The sequence below is a fragment of the Salvia splendens genome, unplaced genomic scaffold, assembly GCF_004379255.2.
Source record: "Salvia splendens isolate huo1 unplaced genomic scaffold, SspV2 ctg472, whole genome shotgun sequence".
In the NCBI taxonomy this organism is placed as follows: Eukaryota; Viridiplantae; Streptophyta; class Magnoliopsida; order Lamiales; family Lamiaceae; genus Salvia; species Salvia splendens.
This window is the reverse complement of record NW_024599126.1, coordinates 1,715-21,295: the sequence shown is the minus strand read 5'-3', so window position 1 is coordinate 21,295 and position 19,581 is coordinate 1,715. Positions and strand designations below refer to the sequence as shown.

Sequence of the window (19,581 nt, the reverse complement as noted above, 5' to 3'; positions counted from 1 at the left end):
TCTAAGTCTTGGAACGGCGACAAAACCCTTATGACGAGGCCGAACTCGGGGAGGAGGAGAGAGAGAGGGTGAGGCACAGGTGCGGCGGTGAGTTGAACAAGAGAGACCTCGATAGAAGATCCTTGATGACGGTGAGTTAAATATGCAAAATAATGGGAAGAATTTGAGTTGGCTTAGGATTTCACAATTATTATCCAAAAATAATTCTTTTCGTACATGCAAATATTGGCATTGTGGATTGGCTTTCGATACTGTCTATATTGCAGATATGTTCTTTATTTATAATATTGAGATTAATTTTTATCATAATGTAAACTTATATTTGAAGGCCTGATTAATGGGATCAAATTGTAAATTTTCATTTGAAGGCCATGTTTTACAATTTACGATACTAAAGCAAATTCATAATAAATAAAAAATTGAAACTTATTTTAATATGGTAAATTGTAATAAAAATTGTCATTTTTGGTCAAATTTTGATTAATCTCATAATTTTAAAAATTTGTTTAAATATGATCAATCTCACAACTTTAATATTTTGCGGAGTATATAAATTTATAAGAAGTTAAGGATTTCAGCTACCACGTTCAACAAAATATTGAAAATATCAAAATTATAATATACTATTTTTTAAAAAATTTAAAGTTATGCCAGAATTTGATTAAACTTTATGATTATATTAATTTTTTTCCTTTTAAATTTGATTAAACTATATGATTATTTAAATAATTTCCCTTGTAAATATGAATATATGATTATTTAAATAATTTCCCTTGTAAATATGAATATATGATAGTAGGAAATTTGCCAATAAGTATAACCAATGGATTAGCATAAAAGAAATGAGTCGCGCTTTTCCCACATTAGTAAACTACTACTCTCCGTCCCAGGTTACTTTGTTACTTTTTAGCTCGTTACAAACTCCTTACACTATTTATAGTTTAAGTTAAAATTAATACATTTAATTAATATATTAGTTTAAGTTAAGAGCTCTTTTATAATGTCTCATTACACTTAAAATTCTAATTTAGTTATGCTAAAAAATCAATCAAAAATTTATATTTTAAAATGAAAAGTGTGAATAACATGGGACGGAGGAGTGGGAGTACCAAATTTAACATTATCGTTTCCGATTGTAATTTTGGTTGCTCTCTTTATCCTCCAAAAGGAGCAAAAACTTGTCTCTGTTCTGCTTAAACCCAACTAAAATTGATGTACTAAAATGGCGTCTGTTACTCCTTCCTGGCGTTATCAAGGTAATTCCTTTTCGCTTCTTTTATGGTTTTCTCCTGAATTTTATTCTTTACTTAAATTTTTAGATTCTATGGTTTCAGATGGAGGATTAAGAAGGATAGTTTCAGTAGACGGGGGCGTCACCAAGAATCTCAAGGTTTGAATTTTTTTTTATTTATTCTGGCAAACTGTTGATTAATTTTGGACTTAATAGAATTGTCTCATGTTTTTGTACTTGAACTGTTTCTTGAATTCAATAATCATTCTCTATTTCTTGAATAATTAGGCTTTTGTTTCCTGATAAGTTGCTAGTACTCTAGAAATCGTGTCTTGGTTTAAAGTATAGTTTGGAATGATGAAGTAATGAGTAATGGATTTGTTCATAATTGTAAAATGGATTAGGTGTTTTCCACATTTCTTTTTTGTTTTTAAGAAGTTGCAATTCTATACTGGTTATATATACATGTCATTCTCCTCAACGTTTTATCCGTTGGGTCGGTGCAGCTTCCGTTTGCAGGTCCATTTTCTTCGCCAATGTCAAATTTTAGAGTTGTAACCATCTCTCCGTTAAAGAGGGATCCTTTACTTCATCGAATAAGGTGCGAGAAAGATGACAAACAGAGCCCTATCGAGCATATATCAGTTGAGCGTTATCCGTATCATAGCTATATGGACTCCACTTCCGGCCAGATGGAGCCAGCTTCTGGTGCTCGTGCGAGCATTCCAGGGGAAGAGTACTGGCCGGAAGGCACATCAAGTCGAGTAAGGGCTGCACGGGCGCCTGAACCAACTGGCGAGTCAACTGGAAAACCATCTTTCGGGAAAAATCCTGGAAGTAGGAGGAAAAGGAACAAGTCTTCGTTTTCTGCATCTCAATCTTCAGAGACGAATGTAGCTGTGAATGAACAAGTCAAAGCTGGATCTCAGGAGGATTCGCTTGATGAACAAAAAGATCAGTCGTCTGGATATGTTGTCTATCAGACAGAACCCACGGGAGATGAGTTGAGTAGCTATGAACTTGATAAGAAGATTGGGAATCCTCACCCCTTTATCGATCCGGAGGCCAAGAAACCAATTGAAGATCCTCTTACAAGTGATGAACTGTGGTGGAACTGGAGAAAGACTGATAAGGAACAATGGTCAAGGTGGCAAAGGAGGCGACCGGATGTTGAGACAGTATGTGCATTCTGACCTCTTCGATGAATAACTAATACTTGCACCTTGCATGTTGACATCAAATTGGTATTTCTTTCTTTTTTTCAGGTGTTTCTCAAGGCCATGGCAGAGACTGGGCAAATTAAGCTTTATGGTGAAGAACCGACCCTCACTGAATGCGCTCTTTTCAGAGCTAGACGTCATATTTATAAAGAAGAGAGGTAAAGCCTTTTTTCTTTAGCTAAACTTGCATTTGAAATACCAGTATTTTGTGTGTTTTGAGATGGGGATTTTTCAGATTAAGTTACGGTGGTGCATTTATTCTTTTCGTTCCCTTTTTCTTTCGATATAGATACCTTATATGGGACTAACTGTTCATCCTGTTTTAGACTTTATAAATTGAGATTGAAGCAACATACAATATCTTTTTTTTTCTTTATTAAGTTTCTCTGGTTGTGTGGGATCATGGTAATGTGTTTATTCCAAGAAAAGAGTGAAACAAGCATTTGTGTCGAACGCTTAACTGAAAACTGTTAATGATGTATTCTGCCTATGAGTCTATGACCGTTAACTTCTGAAGACGTAGTGCAAGCACAATAGGAAAATTGTTACGAAACAAACTGTAAAGTGAAGGTTTATTTCTTCGTATTAATTTATCAATATCAGCGTAAAAATTATTATGTTTTGATAGCCAATTTCAGTTTACTTTGACTTGTAGGCTTCAGCAAGAAAATGAAAGGCTGCAAACACTAGGCCCTATAGCTTACTATTCAGAATGGGTCGAAGCTTGGAAAAGAGACACCTCATGGGAAGCAGTGCAGAAGCATTTTGAAGAGACTGGTGGAGACGAGACCACACAACTAATTGAGATGTTCACATATCAAACAGATCGAGAGTACCGCATCATGATGGGTACTGATGTCCGTATTCCCCGAGATCCACTAGCAATGCGCATGCGGGAGGATCAAATAAAGCAAAGTATATCCGCCTCTGTCATCCCTCTCTGTTGATCTCATTATCTCGAATGCTATAATTTTTTAATATTTCCGGTATCCTGTCTTTGGCTTACGTAATTCACTCTTGTTTGAAGTATGGGGTGGAGATCCTGTTTACCCAACTATCAACTACATTCAGGATCCGAACGAGGTGATTGATTACAGGGGTCCAGATTTTCACGAACCGACTCCAAACATGCTTGATTATCTTAAAGAGGTTTGGTACAGTTGATTACTTGCACATCTTTTTTCATTTATCGTATTTGTTTCTCTTTCCATTCCCTCGTATATTATAACTCGAGTGATATATGAAACTTTTTATCAGCATGGAAAAATTATAACAAGAGAGGAAATGGATGAAATCCTAGCCAAGGAGAAGAACGAAGTAGTCGAGGTAATTGCAAATTTTCAACAGTGGGGAATTTCCTATTTTGGGGATCAGTCCATTCCTCTCGTTCTTTTTTGTTGCATTTTCTGTTATTTTGTTTAAGCATTTCATTTCTGCAACAGATGGCAGACATGGATGATGCTATGGCACAAGCTGTCGACATAGGAGAAAATGATGTTAGATTCTAGTCCTTCACCTTTCGGAAATCTCTTGATTTCTCCATTTGTTTTTAACACGAAATATATCATGCTCGAGTTTGTATTCATTCTCTAGAGAATTAAGACTATTACAAGTTGGTTACACCTTCTTTTCTGAGCTCTAACGACAGGACGAAGGAGAGGACAGCGAAGATGAAGTGGAAGACAAAGAGGATGAGAAAGTTACACACAATTGGAGCATCGTAAAAAGCAACAACGAACTGCTCAAGCCAAAAGTAATTCAAAACTAATCTATACAATTCTTAATGATATCTGAGATGCACCTAACCGTGTTCCATACTTTAGTCGCAGGCCAAACCTAAAAAGAAAATTGAGACTCTGGAAGAAGCTGTAGATGATTCCGAGAACTTGACAGACTTTCTTTTAGACTTCGATCAAGAGGATTAGTTTCCTCTTATGTCATGGTTGAGTGAGGTAAGAGAATCAATGTCTCTCGAGATGCATCTCAAACTAGGCCGCTTAAAGTTAAATTTGGTGTCGCAAGTTTCAGGGTGGAAACGAGAGCGAACTCCTCTGAAACTGCTGAAGACATGCATTCGGCTTAGATTCTTTCAGTGAATGCCGCCGTTGTGACACTGAGGGGAGAGCTATGAGAGATGGCTCATGGCGAAGGCGAAGGCGAAGGCTAACGAGCGAATTTGCACTGTCATTTTTTATGATAAGTTACAGGTAAGAAAATGCCAAGTAGGAACTATCTCAATTGGTGTTGGATTTTGATTGATGTGTATATAATGTTATTGTTTCAACCAGATTTCATATATTGTGCACATGTAATTCTTGGATATACCACTCATTTCTAAATTATTTGTCTGCTTTTTTTCTCTTTCTTTTAAGTTCGGTGTTTTGATGGTTGATGATATATGTTTTAAGTTTTGGCAGAAATCATCATCTTTAGTCCAATTTTAAAGCAGAAGCAAAATAATTTACCAGTATAAATGTAGGTTTTTTTCATATTTTTTAATTGTGGTTTTCATTTATTAATAAAATTTTGTGTAAAGGGATTGATTTTTTTTTTATTTTGTTCTTTTCGGGATTATGAAATGATTATATTATAGTAGTATTAATATGAACAGTAGATGCTTTACCTAAAAAGTGTTGTTCAAAATATGTAAAAACAACAAAGAAAAATACTAATGTTTATAGAGTTTAATGGGCCTTCATTTTTTATAGGCCGACTCATATGATGAAAAGCCTAAAATAAAGTTGGCCCATATTAATTTCTGAATCACTTACTAAGCTAATGTGATGCTAAACGGTTGGATCTTATCGACGTACATGAATGATAATCATAGATCGAACGGCCGAATCGGTAAAATTGGATCTTTTATTACAAAAGATGTAATATAAAGTACAAGGTCAAAAAATATTAGCAAGTGGCCACTGTAAAAGTAAGGATTTTGAAATGATATAATAGCAGCATAGCATATTAAAACTGAAATACAGTATTATAGAGTTGATTTTATATGTATATATGGGCCCTAAATTTTCCTATTCTTTAATTTGGTAGTATTATCCAGCTTTCATGAATACTTAAATTTTGGGGTTGGCCTACATTGAAGATCTTAAAAGTGCTTTTCTTTCCATACACATCAAATAATGAGATAGAGAGAATCTTCCATCTTTGATAAGTTTCTTTATACTAGCATTAATTTTACATAAAAATTTGCATTATTCGTTATTAAGATTATTGATATCGAACGAATAGAGTATTGTGTATAGAGCGGTGATTTATGCAAGTCAAACCCCACCACATGTGTCACATTATGTTATTAAAATATATGGTCCCATCATGTGTATAGATTTTTATTTTTCAAACCTCAATAATTCTCATGCATATCGGTATCTTTCTCTCTCAGAATAATTCAATAAATGGATCTATGTATCTACAGTCCCATTCGAGTTGGCGAAGTTAGGTTAGAGATTTTAATTCATGATTTTGAGGCCATTTAATGCATTTTATTCTAATAACTTACAATTTGGATATCGAATTTATAATTAATTTAGAAAATATTGGATGGTATTGTATACTATAAAACTCCCACTCCATCAATTAGAGTCTTGGACAATATATTTTTTTTAAAAATAGGGACCCTTTGTCCCTTAATTCTTGGAAAAGAAAAAGAGAAAGCGAAAGACAAGAAATTGTAGGATTAATATATAATTTAAGGAGCATTTAGTTCCTTAAATCCCGGATGTATGATATAAAAATGATTAGTGAGGTCGGTTTTAAAACATCATAATTAAATGCAAACGTCGTACATTAAATTATTTCTTTTTTAGGACTTTCTTAGTTAGACTGTTAGACATATGTGTTGGATAATCTGTGTCACCTAAAACACGATCAAGAAAACCAACAAATTAATTGTTTTCTTGTTTCCTTGCCTTGTTTCCCCCTTTTATATTCATAATTGGGATTGTATTAATCATTAGGGTTATTTATATAAACTTTAAATGATCCTAACTATCACTTCCGTTGTACAATGTGAAAAAGATAGTTGAATGTGACAAAAGTATAAAACCCTTACATATGCAAAAATATAGTAGTATATCAATTGTTAATGTTATCAAGGAAGTTTTTGTTGGGATTCAAAAATTAATTATTAAGTTTATAAAAATTTAATTAGTTATCCATTAAAAATATTGTGAACCTATAATAATTAAACATATACTCCTATTTAATCCGAATTTTATAGTAGCTATTGATTGTAGTACTACTATTTTTTTATGATAGCATAAAAATATTAGGTAAAACTAAGTTAAGAAAATTTGAGACGGCGGCAAACACTAATTACCAATATCATTATATTCCTAATCATCATTAACACCCCCTTTGGATAACTACATTTTATTTATTTGTTTCAAAAAGATTTATCATTTTCTTGATGCACACGAACATGATTTAGCACCTGGGGCTCCACTAATGATAACGTTTAATGACTCTCTTTATTCCATATCATTTTTTAAACATGCTAATCCGAAGTTGACATGCTTGATTATTAACAAATTATTCATGTCGTTTTCGTAAAGATTAAATATCATACTCATGCTCGCCACAATAGTCCACTAATTATTATAAAAAAAAAATTGTTTGGGAAATCAATTTAATTTCCTTTATTTAGAGGGTAGTGTAGTCTTATGGTGTTAGCACGTAATGGAGTTGTATCTAAGTATCTAGCATTAAAATACTTAATCAGTAATCACTAAAAGATAGATTCATGTGTCAAAACAAAGCGTCGTAATCAAGTGTTAAGTCCTTTTTAATTAAGGTTAATGAGTAATGACGGCTATTAATCATATCCCCTACTTAATTATAGTTGAGACACAACTGCAAAAAGATCCAATTATTCTACCCTCTTTGAAGACCAAACCACTAAAATGGGCCGGAGGTGTAAAATTACGCGTCCAATGCAGTCATTTCCACAGTCAGCCCACTATGCGGGCCCACATGTGTGAAACGAATCCCTTGTGGATTTTATGGAGAAAAAAAGGCAATATCCCGCTATAGTTGAGTCGTATTCGTATTCATTCGACATTTTATGTATTAGAGTCAATTTATTTTCTGATAAAAAGTAATATATTTAATCATTTTCTTATTTATCTTATATTTACTTATCTGCTAGTAGCTTTAGTCTAACTATTATTCTCCATCTATGAATAAATACATAATTTTGAACTAAAAATTGCATAGAAAAATTTGTGAAAAAAGTTTTAAAAAATGAAATATTCATACAAATCTTATTTTCATATATTATTATTTGATTTAAAAAAATATGAAAAATGCATAGAAAAATTTGTGAAAAACGTTTTAAAAAATGAAATACTTGTACAAATCTTATTTTCATATATTATTATTTTATTAAAAAAATGAAAATAAACGTAAAACGGAAATAGCTCAAAACTCAATATAAGAGATTCGTTTTTAAATATAGAATAAACAATATTTAATTCTCCGTATATCAATAAAAAATATTAATTTTACCATTTTGGGTTATCAACTAAAATTAAACTAATTATAAATTTTAAAAAAAACTAACTAATAATGTGGACTTTCCCAATTCATTCATATTAATTCCACCATGTTTTTCTAATTCTCTTAATTTACTGATTACGTTGTCATTTATAAACTGACTAAATTTCATTGGATGAAAAAAGTACCCATTATAAGGAGGCATATTCCCTTTTTAGGTCATACCATTATAATTTATACTTTTATGGCAAAAAATAACACTTTATCTCTATTTTTATTTTTTCTCTTTATTTTATTTCAATTCTAAAAAATTATGTCCAAAATAAATGTCTCATATATAAGAGCATCCACAATGGTGGACGGACGGCGTCCGTCCATCCGTGCCGCTGGCAAGGACGAGCTCCGCTGCCGCTTCGCTCTTGCCGCTGGCACGGACGTGCTCTTAGCTAAGAGCACGTCCGTGCCAACGGCAAGAGCACGAGGTGTCGACGTGGCATGCTCTGATTGGCCCGCTGATTTGTCATTTTTTATTATTATTTTTTTACAATCGAAAAAATCTGAAAAGTTCAAAATTAATAAAAAAAAATATTTTCCCACTTCCTAATAAAATATATCCATTTTTTCCACACTTTTAATTTATTTTTTTTCATTATTTTTACCCCAAAATTCGTACTTTCATCTATAAATAGTCTCATTTCAAACACAAAAAATGACACTATACCAAACAACTCTCTCAATCTTAAATTGTAGGATTTTAATTATGTAATTTTAAATTTTTAGGAGTCTAATTACGTAATTTTTAATTTTTAGTATTTTAATTATGTAATTTTTAATTTTTAGGATTTTAATTATGTAATTTTTAATTTTTAGGATTTTAATTATGTCTTTTTATTTTATTTGTCATTTGTAATATTATTTAGGTTTTTATAATGAATTTTAATATTATGGAAATGTTTTTGTTTAATTGAATTTTAAATTGAATTGTGCTCGTCCTTGCGGAAGAGCACAGCTGTAGGTGTTGTGCTCTTGCCAGAGAGCAGACAGAAAAAGTGGGTCCGGGCCCACAACCGTGCTCGCTGGCAAGAGCACGGTTGTGGATGCTCTAATGGAGAAAAAGTGAAATGGTAGTACTCCCTCCGTTTCAGGGAAGATGACCCATTCATTGGGCGGCACGAGAATTTATGTAGTTGTATTTTGTGTGTTAAGAGGAGAGAGTAAAGTAAGAGATAGAAAAAATAAAATAGAGATAAAAAAATGTTTCTATTTTAAGTAATGATCATCTTGATTGGAACAAATTAAAAAAAATGAGGTCGATCTTTAATAGGACGAACGGTGTACTTTTTTACTCGGTCAGAGTTTGATAATAGCATCGTCAAAAAGTGCAAAATAAGTCGGTTGGCTGCAGGCGAGGAAATCCAGAATTAGTAGAAATTTGGTGGGACCCACAAATCTAAGATGTGAGCTGTTACTTTCCTTCTTGCCCTTAATTTTTCCTTCCATGCACCTCTAATTTTAATTATCTAAATAAAACACTTGAGAAAATTGCTTCTTAAATTACACTCATGTGGAGTAGTAATTCTTAATTTGCTTACAATTTCTATTTGTTCCAGCCTTGTTTTCGGCGACTATATTTGCACCAACCGAATTGAATGACCTACTAATCAAATTGCAAATATGCCCAAATCGAAGAAAATTACAAATCTTAATTTCCCAAATTTGTGAATACAGGAATCACATTTTTGGAGTTGTGAAATCCAACCAAAATTTGACGGTGCGGTAAGTTACGACCATAGTTGCGGGTCCCAATAGAGAAAACTATAAAACTAAGATATAAAATAGGTAAATTAAGAAAAAAAGTTACGAAATTGATTTAAACTAAATTTAAATATCATGCTACTAACCTCAAATTTTGATCTCATGTAGTAATAGTACTCTACCGATTTGTCAACTCACACACATAACGTTAGTAAAGTTTCCTCAGACGATGAGAAAGATGCATATATCCATGTCACCTAACCTCACTGAAAATTAGTTTGATAAGACAATAACAAATTATTAAGGTTTCGTTCACAAAAAAAAATTAAAATTTATAAAACTAACTAGAGGTCAATTTTAAAAATAGTAAACCACCGTCTATATATTCATGTTAAAACAATTATTTTTATTTATTATATTTTTAATATTCTAATTTTCATATCAACTCAGTTCCATAGTTTGTCAATTTAACTAATTTTAGAATATTAAGGAATGGAAAGGGTTCAAATAGAAAAAGTTATTATAAAAATAAGAATTATGTTTAAGTTATTCACTCGAGTGAAAAATACTGATGCATCACGCTTACCGATGAATGTGAACTTGGATTCAAACACAAGAAATAGTACATAAAAAGTGTCTCCCCATCTATAAGTTATTCTCAAGGCGATTGCTGTTATTTTAGGAGCTATATATAGTGTTACCATATTTTCATATAACAAAATTTCATTGTGATAGGTAGTTTAATCTTGTGAATTAATTATTATAGCAAGTGTTTAAGCTCCTCCCCTTACTTCCCCTCCATAAATTAATGCATGCATGTTTGTTATACATATACAAATGTACAATGATATAACTACTATACTTGATATGTCTGAATTACATTCTTCCAATTTATATACTACTACCTCCGTCCCTGAAAATTTGTCTCATTTTTCCATTTTCGTCCGTCCCCCAAAATTTATCTCATTTCACTTTTTACTATTTTTTATAGTGGACCTCATATTCCACTAACTCATTCATACTCACATTTTATTATAAAACTAATATATAAAAGTAGGACCCACAATCCATAAACTTTTTCAACTCAATTTTCATTACATTTCTTAAAACTCGTGCCGAGTCAAAGTGGGACAAATTTTTGGGGACGGAGGTAGTAGTATATAATATAGAACATTTCAAAATAATATAGGAGTATTATATTATATTATGTGGATGTTGCATTATTGAGAGATGAGTTGTGACATTCGACCAACCTAAATTATCACTTGATATGAATGGACAGATACCCTATTATGCCTATGTAGTATGTACCCTCACTACAAATAAATTCAAGAGTGAACTGCACAAAAGGTCCTTAACTTTTCGTCTTGTAACAGCAGAGAGTCCTAACATTTAAAAATCTCATTACAAGTATCTAACAAATTATATAATCACAAACCTTATTTTTTCGGACCATAACACCCTCAGGGCTTGAAAGGGCAAACTCGACCTTTTGTGACGCCGCCACTACATCCCACCTGCTGCATGTACTGTGGATGAGACACCAATCCTAATTGATGTGACAGAAACATCATGTCTTTTGTCCTCTCTCTTCTCTTCCCACTGTAGACGCCTCTTCACCTTCAGACCTGCATTGATATTAAAACCAGCCCTCGTAATTTGACCGAGCGTGGGATCGGAAATGAGCTTTCTGATTTTATGGTTTAATACAAAATTTTTATGGACTTTTTATGGGCGAAAAGTTATGGACTTTTTATGCAGTTTAGTCTAAATTCAAACAAACAAACAAAAAATGATATGCCTTCGGTTCATGGACTGAAATGAGGTCGTAGGGTGGTGGGGTTGGGGTGGGGGTGGGTGTGCTTAAACCACTTTTGGGCTTTGGCCCATCACTTTTTCTAGGCCCACCCACGATAGCTACACCACATAAAACTTGAGTGGACCCAAACATCTTTTTTATATTTTTTTGGAAATTATTTGTACATAAATTTATAATTCTAGCTATATGGTATATGGAAATACTAGTGGGGGTGGTTTAATTTAATTTTACAAATATTTTGAATTGTGCATTGACTGCTGACACAGTAACATGGGCAAAAACTTGTTAATAGCAAAAATCGAACATAGATAAAACTCATCATAGGTTCAAATTAATTGAACATTTCGATTGAAGAATCTTTTGATACCAAATCAAGAGATGGGAATGTTTCATGAGAAGTTGAGAACTCCCTAGCTATATATACAGAATATATGTAGATTTAGCTTTAGGCCTTTTTTCCATGTGAGGAAATTTCAATATGTGAATAATATTCAATATTTCAATTCATCCCACATTGTTCTTAGGTCCCGTTGATTTAAGACAAATGGCAAAAATACCATTTTATAGTTTCGAAAAATACTATTCAGCCTATATTTCCATGTTTCAAATTTACCTATGAACCTTCTCGAGCGACTGAAAGAATGTTTTAAGAAAATAGATAATTAATAGGTAGCTTTTTATTTATCCATATAGTTATGGTAAGTCGAATCTACGATCTAGAAGAGAGTGTTTTACCAACTAATATGTGTTTCATCGTGAAGACTGAGCAATAATCTATGTATCTACACCCATCTATGAGAAAATGAAACGACATATAATAAAATGGTATGTCCCCTAAAATAGAACCTATGAAGAGTGATATGAGTTTTCACTAAAAATAGTTGATATATTAATATAGTTATTACTAAATACAATGTATATTGCAAGAATAACATTCATACATGAAAAATGAACGTATAAAAATGAGTAAAAAATGTCTTATTTTGTCATTTTGGATGCCTGTCGGTCCAACATTTCACTAAATGATTTCACTCACATTTCATGATAAAACTAATAGTATACATAAAGTGAGATTCATGTTTACTAACTTTCTACTTGCATTACTCTACATATCTTAAAATTCATTAATCAGATTCCAATTCAGACGCTTAACTATATTACACCTTTTATTTTGGGATGTCCCATAAAAATAACAACTTCTATTTTAGGAAATTTTATTCTCTCTAATAAGGGGGATCATATTTTTCATTAACAATACTCAATCACTTTTTTTTATTTCTTACTTTAGTTATTGCATATTAAAATTTGTGTCGGTTAAAAAATTGTCTATTTAATTAAATGGATGAAGTAAAACTTTGAGAATGCATTTCACCCGAAGAGCAAAGGTAGTATGATACGTGCATATCTATATGAAGATCCTCATATCTTTATTAATTAGTTAATTAGTAATTTGTCATATCTTTTCCATATATGTTTAGGATATTTTCTTGTTCTTTAAGTTAGGGTAATTAGCATTATAATTTATAAATATGTGTCATTGTTATTCATTTCAATCATCGAATGAATGAATTTATGAATTTACGTTTCTTTCTGTTTTATTTTACGCACTTTGTTTAAGCTTGAGTTGTCGACGGGATTCCGCCTCCCGGGACTTCTCTTTTATCTTGTTTATCGTCTCTGGCATCGTGATAAGGGAAATACCCTTATCATAGTATCTCTCTTTATAGATGACTGAGGAGGCTATAAATGCTGGAGCAATGATTGCTCATGGGATTCATTTGATTTATTTGGAAAAGCAATAGGGTTTGTATATGGTTTATTAACTTATTTGAATCTTTGATGGTATATGATGCAAATTTTGCACTGGGATCCAAATTCTATGTGAAATTACTGATTTGATAGATAGTAGATGTACGTATGTGTTGTGTTTGTATGTATTTATTCAAAGACCATTTCATTACAAGTTGCACGTGAGGTTTCAAGTTCTACCTGAAAAAGTGAAGTGGAGAAGAAGCTTTTTGCTTTGTGTTTCCGAGGTTCATTTCCCTACTAGGGTATTACTACTAATTTATGCAAATATACCTACATAAATAATTTATTTATTTTTGACAAAAATACATACATAAATAATTAAACATTAATATAAGGGGGAAATTGGAGCACAATCCTCTAATCCTCACATGCCATACTAGAGAGTAAAACCTTGTCGGGTCATGAAATTATACCATCGCACCTAGTATGACAACAAAAGATATTTTTATGTACAAAATATTGGATGAATTATTTTTTATATTCAATCAAACCATTCTATGATTCATATATATCAATCTATAAACCAACTAATTAGCAAGCATTATATGATTCAAATCAACAATGACTAACATCCACTTTTCACAATTCTAATCAGCATTGAGTAACATCCACTTTTCTTTGGTGTGGAATGAATAAATGTGATTGAAACTAAACGTAGTGTAAGTACATAAAGATAAAATAAAAATTGTGGGGTTGGATAATTTAATTGGCATCATTAGTCGTTAGGTAGTTCATGGACCAGGCTACATTAATTGATTGATAGGTCCCTAAATCTAATGCGAGTCGGTTAATTCCAGAAAATTTCTTTTAAAATAAAATCGATGTGACAAAATCCAGCTGGACTTATATCACATTCACATTATATGACTAAAATTGTAGAGCGTTAAAAGAAACTTTAAGTTAAAAAACTAGTGAAATGTAACTGCACATTTATAGATTTTATTAGGAAATATAAATGGAATTAGGGGTGAGAAAAAAAAACTGAATATCCGAACTGAACAAAACCGAAATTTTGAAATTTGGTTCGATTTTTTCTGTTTTTCGGTTCGGTTTTGAAATACAAAATTTTGGTTTTTCGTCTTCGGTTCGATTTGGATTTTGAACTAAATTCGGTTTTTCGGTTTGATTCGATTTGAGAAAAAATCGAACCGAAACCCAAATGCTCACCTATAAATGGAATGAATTAGTAAAATATGATAAGTAACTAGTTATCATTTATATGTATTTTATAGTAAAAGTGAAATGAGACTTCTATTAAACTCCTGCTATACAATGAAAAGAGTATTTTCCAAGTGATTATTAGATCTGCTTCGAAGGTCTAGTTTGAGAGGATTGTATCGTTTAATTTATTGTTTGAGTGTTATTCGAAAATAATGTGTGATGTGAGATCGATGCATCTTCTAAAGGTGATATCACTGATAATGCATACGTGTTGTAATACTGTTGTTATGCAATGTTTGATCAATTATAAGTTGTTCGATTTTTTTTATTAGATTGAAATTATGATCCAGGAATAATCATTTATCGAGTATACGTAACAAATTTATAAGTAGGGCATTAAATTATACTATAAGCTTTTAGAATATACTAACATACGTGTCTCGTGAATCAATTTTTTCATTCATTTTCTCTACTACTAGTTCAATAATTATCTCACCAAATGAAACTCTAAAATAAAAGTAATTGCAAATGAATTGTTTGGTAAAAACTGGTAGTGGAAATAAATCAATAATCAAATTCTTCAACTTGCAAAATTCGACAATCATTAAATTGTCGAAGATCGTGTCGTTATTATAGCTGCCAAACACGACCTCTACCCATTTAGCGACAAGCATCAGTCAATTTGTAATCTAACGACTGATTTTTCATTTTCTGCTTTCTTTTTTAAAAAAAAGTTTACAGTGCACATGGAATTATATCCAAAGTTAATTAATGCTAAAACTATAGTACTCTGCTCAATTATGAATTTTAACTATATAGTAGTACTCTGCTCAATTATGCAAAATTCATAAATGCCCACAGCTCGCCCCACACATACATACAAAAAACAAATAAAAAAGACTCGGCTCGTGTGCAACGCGTGACACATTCCCCCTGCATCTTCTCCTCCCCCGCCGCGTTATAGAATAGTTTTGACTATACTGCATAAAATTTATTACGGAGTATATTATAAAATTTTATTAAAATAACAAATTTTAAAACAATGCTACTGTTTTATATTGGATTTTGTTTTTTGGGGATTTTGATTTTTATGGGGATTTAAATATAAAAAAATTGAATTTTTAGATCAATCTTGATTTATAATCTCACAAAATTCAAATTTTCTTGATGGTTTGAATATATTAAAAATTCGATCTGAAATTCGAATCCAAATTCAACATTTATGAGCTTTTTTATCTGCCAACCATCAAGTGTTACAAATTTCCTTGACTTGAGAGTCAAACTGAACTGATAATTACTGACATCTTTTATTGATATTGAGAGCATTGCAAAATTATTTAAATTATTCAAATAAATTGCCAAAAAGGTTAAAAATAAATAAATGGTGACATTAATAATAAAAATATCAGAGTCGGCTGGCAGTGGCCCATTACTGACAGCAGTTTAAGCAGATTTCAGTCTTAGTCTAAGAAGGCCCACTTTGAAATTGGAATTTTTGTGAATTTATGTTTTACTATCTTAGTCTATAATTAAATGTCCCATTTTTTATATTTTAGTTATCCACAAAAATTGGACATCTTTTCATTTTGATAAGTTAAGTCTAAAAGAGGACTTCTTCCATATTATAGCATAATATTAATCTATAAGGACAGAGGTTATTTATCTTTAGTAAAAGAGGAACTAATATAATGAGAGCATTCAATAGTGACTATGTTAGCTTACTCTAACACACATCTCAGATTTATGTTCACAAAATCCATTGTAACTATAAACTACCATTCATACAAATACTTCTTTACCACCAAGTAAGATGTTCAGTAATGATATGAATGTGATACTATAGATATATAAAATACTCATATAATTAAGTGAAAGCTTACTCTTCTCTCCCATGGAGAGATGCTCAGGAATGTTCATATTCCTGACATGTCAAATAAAAAAAATGCAACTTATGACCAACATGTAAAATATGATATGCTCTAATGTAGATTACCCCAGCGAGATCCTATCCTTGCTCTGATACCACTTAATTGTCACACCCCAACCCCTCTTACATTATTCTTAAAATAAATAAATCCCAAAAATTTATAAAGCTATTAATTCGTATGTCAAATAAAACACTCATATCAGATATATTCAAAAACCAACATCTATTTATATCAATGATATCTATGAGTCACAATAAATTTCACCTTTAATTTCATATTACAATTATCAAACATATTCTCCAACCAGTACATATAATCATAAGCATTAATAATCATAAATAATATCACAGCTATATGCATATGCATCTCTGTCCAGTTTATTATTCTGTGACAAATTAAGCCCGGTATCTGCCTTGGATTTTCAATATGCCAATATGATTTGACCAGTAGGTCCCAATATGATTGACCCGACGGTCCCATTGTGATTGATCCGAATGTCCTAATATGATTTCAGATCCAAAGCAAGACCGTCACAGATCCTCTTTAATCATATAATTCATATAATTCCAAAATCATGTGAAAATATATCAACTGCACCAATTACATATTTCTATCATATTTTGTCAAATAATTTCTTTACAATATATCAAATATATCCACTGCACCAATCATATATTCATATCATATTATACTATATAATTCAAATATTCATTCCAATTTAACACGTAGCAATTAACCACATAATGCATGTAAAATTAAAAAAAATGTGATGTATACCCACCTCGATAATAATTTAACTGGGCCGTTCGATCAACAGAAATATTCTCCTGTGAATCTCCCCTCCTTTCCATTTTTCTTTCAACCGAGTTCCCCTATTTTCTTTCGACTTCTTTTTTTTTATATATATCCCATATCCCCTCGAATGAGTAACATACATAATACTTATTATATTTTTCATTGTCGGTTAGCCTATCAATTTTGGAGAAAAAAGTAAATTAAGGAGAGACGTGTTGTTCATATGAGAGGCTTCGACATTGCGTGGCATTTTATAAGCTAACTGATATCTCATGTAACTTTATCTATTTCATAATTCTTAGTATTTAATATTATTTCAACTCCCATGCAAAAATGCGACCAATTTTAGCATTTTACAATATTAAAATGACTAGCATTTGCTTTTCTTCATGGACACGTACACGCAACACATTCCAATGCCTTATAATGCCATATATGTACACACATTTACGTATATAATTATTCACGTATCATAACTTTATTTAACTTTTCACTATAGTTTATTAACATTATGTGCAATATAATATAATAAATCATCATTAATAAGCTTTACTAAATTTATGTGTTGCAGTACTGTCTCTTCTTATTCTTTTATTTTAAATACATCACCCAATATATTTATACGATTAATTGGATATTATTTCATATGATATCACTAATGCTGTTCATTTTACAAATAATAATAAATAAAAAGAATAGGAAATAATGCATAATTTGATCAAGGATGTTACACCCCTACTTTTGTCGGTAAAGGTTTTGAACATCTTGATTGTCTCGCGTTTTGTCGTGCCTTTCTTTTAGCTCTTCATACATTCAATTTTTCATAAAAGAAAAGAGCGTATCGAATTAGGAATAGTATACCATAGCCCTCTAAATTTATCAGCATATTCGAACTCTGGTAGCGGATGTAGATACTATTAAGTCTTAAGGGGTGTTCGGTTTGCAAGATTGTATCCAACGATTAAATTTGTTGTGTGTTTGGTTCATGAGATTTAACCACACAACTCAATCTTAGATGAATAATCATGGGATAATTAGTCATAGCTAACCTCTTACGACTAAAATAATCTCACAACTCAATCCTAGATTATATCTTGGTATTGTTTTATCTTGGAAACCGAACACCACCTTAGAGCATTTATAATGGGAGGATCTCGCCACGTCATCATTTTCCTCCATTCCTGTCCCAAGACACAACTCCTACAATATACTCTCTATTTTCCCAAGCCAGAACATTTAACCCACATTATTCATTGTTTTACTTTAAAAATTAATTTATGAGACGGTATATATTACGAAACTACTTCATTAAAAACATTAAATATTACAAATATTTAAAAAATACTTTAGTAAATTTTAAAATTACTTAAAAATTAAAAATATAATAAATGGAGGAAAAGTATGTCAGCAGAAAAAGTTATGGATGGAGTGTATTTATAGAATTTGAAACTAAAAAAAAATCAAATGCCACTACCCCACTTCCGGCGCCGCGGCGGATGCGCGAAGCCATGCCCCTCCATCGTCACCCCAACCGTCCTCCCCCTCCCCGTGACTGTCCCACAGTGGGGGAGCTCCAGCGAGCCGCGCGATCTTCCCTATTGCTAGGGGTGAGCATTCGGGTTTCGGTTCGGTTTTTTGCTAAAACAGAACCAAACCCGAAAAACCGAATTTATATAATATATTAATATATAATTTATTTTATTAATATATATGTATATATAATTTTTTTATATATATAGAATATAAATATATAATATAAAATTAATAGAATATATATAATACATATTATATAAAATATATTAAAAGAATATATATTTTATATATATAATATATTATATTAATTAATAGAATAAATATATAATTTATATTTAAAATATAATTCGGTTTTCGATTTTTTTCACTCGAAAAAAAACTAAAATTTTTGTATTTTTAAAACCAAACCGAAAAATCGAAAAAAGCGAACCAAATTTCAAAATTTCGATTTTGTTTAATTTAGATATTCGGTTTTTTTCTCACCCTTGCAAATGCTGTTAATCTAAATGTGTTTTTGAAAATTAATAAAAAAAGCGAAAAGGTTAGAAAAGTAATTCACATGTTCAAAAGAATAATTATTGCATGGTCCACTGCTCCCACCACATTCTTTTGAGAATTAAAATAGTTTCTGACACACTTTCTCTCTCTATCTCTTCCACCGTCGCCTAAATTAAAAGTGACATCTGAAGAAATGGGAAAAGGTGATATTGAATATTTGACTGATTGGAGCAGAGAAACCCATATATAACATGAAGAATAAGCAAATAAGTATACCACTGCTTTCTTATAGTAATTCTGCAACACTCCCAGTAGTCAGGGGAG

General features: G+C 31.4%; 1 protein-coding gene across 2 annotated transcripts; it reads left to right on the top strand.

Annotated features, from left to right (window-relative positions):
* Positions 1-1,129: 1,129 nt before the first annotated feature.
* On the top strand, positions 1,130-4,822 carry LOC121790308 (protein PLASTID TRANSCRIPTIONALLY ACTIVE 12, chloroplastic-like). Of its 2 annotated transcripts, none has more exons than XM_042188559.1 (11): positions 1,130-1,256; positions 1,335-1,390; positions 1,738-2,409; positions 2,497-2,609; positions 3,107-3,366; positions 3,479-3,600; positions 3,709-3,777; positions 3,894-3,947; positions 4,100-4,204; positions 4,275-4,403; positions 4,480-4,822. In XM_042188559.1, exons 1-10 carry the CDS (start codon positions 1,223-1,225, stop codon positions 4,374-4,376), a joined length of 1,587 nt encoding a protein of 528 aa, XP_042044493.1. In that variant the 5' UTR covers positions 1,130-1,222; the 3' UTR covers positions 4,377-4,403; positions 4,480-4,822. The 2 variants fall into 2 exon arrangements, with proteins under 2 accessions (XP_042044493.1, XP_042044494.1); XM_042188560.1 differs by having other exon boundaries at positions 4,474-4,822.
* The last annotated feature ends 14,759 nt before the right edge of the window (positions 4,823-19,581 follow it).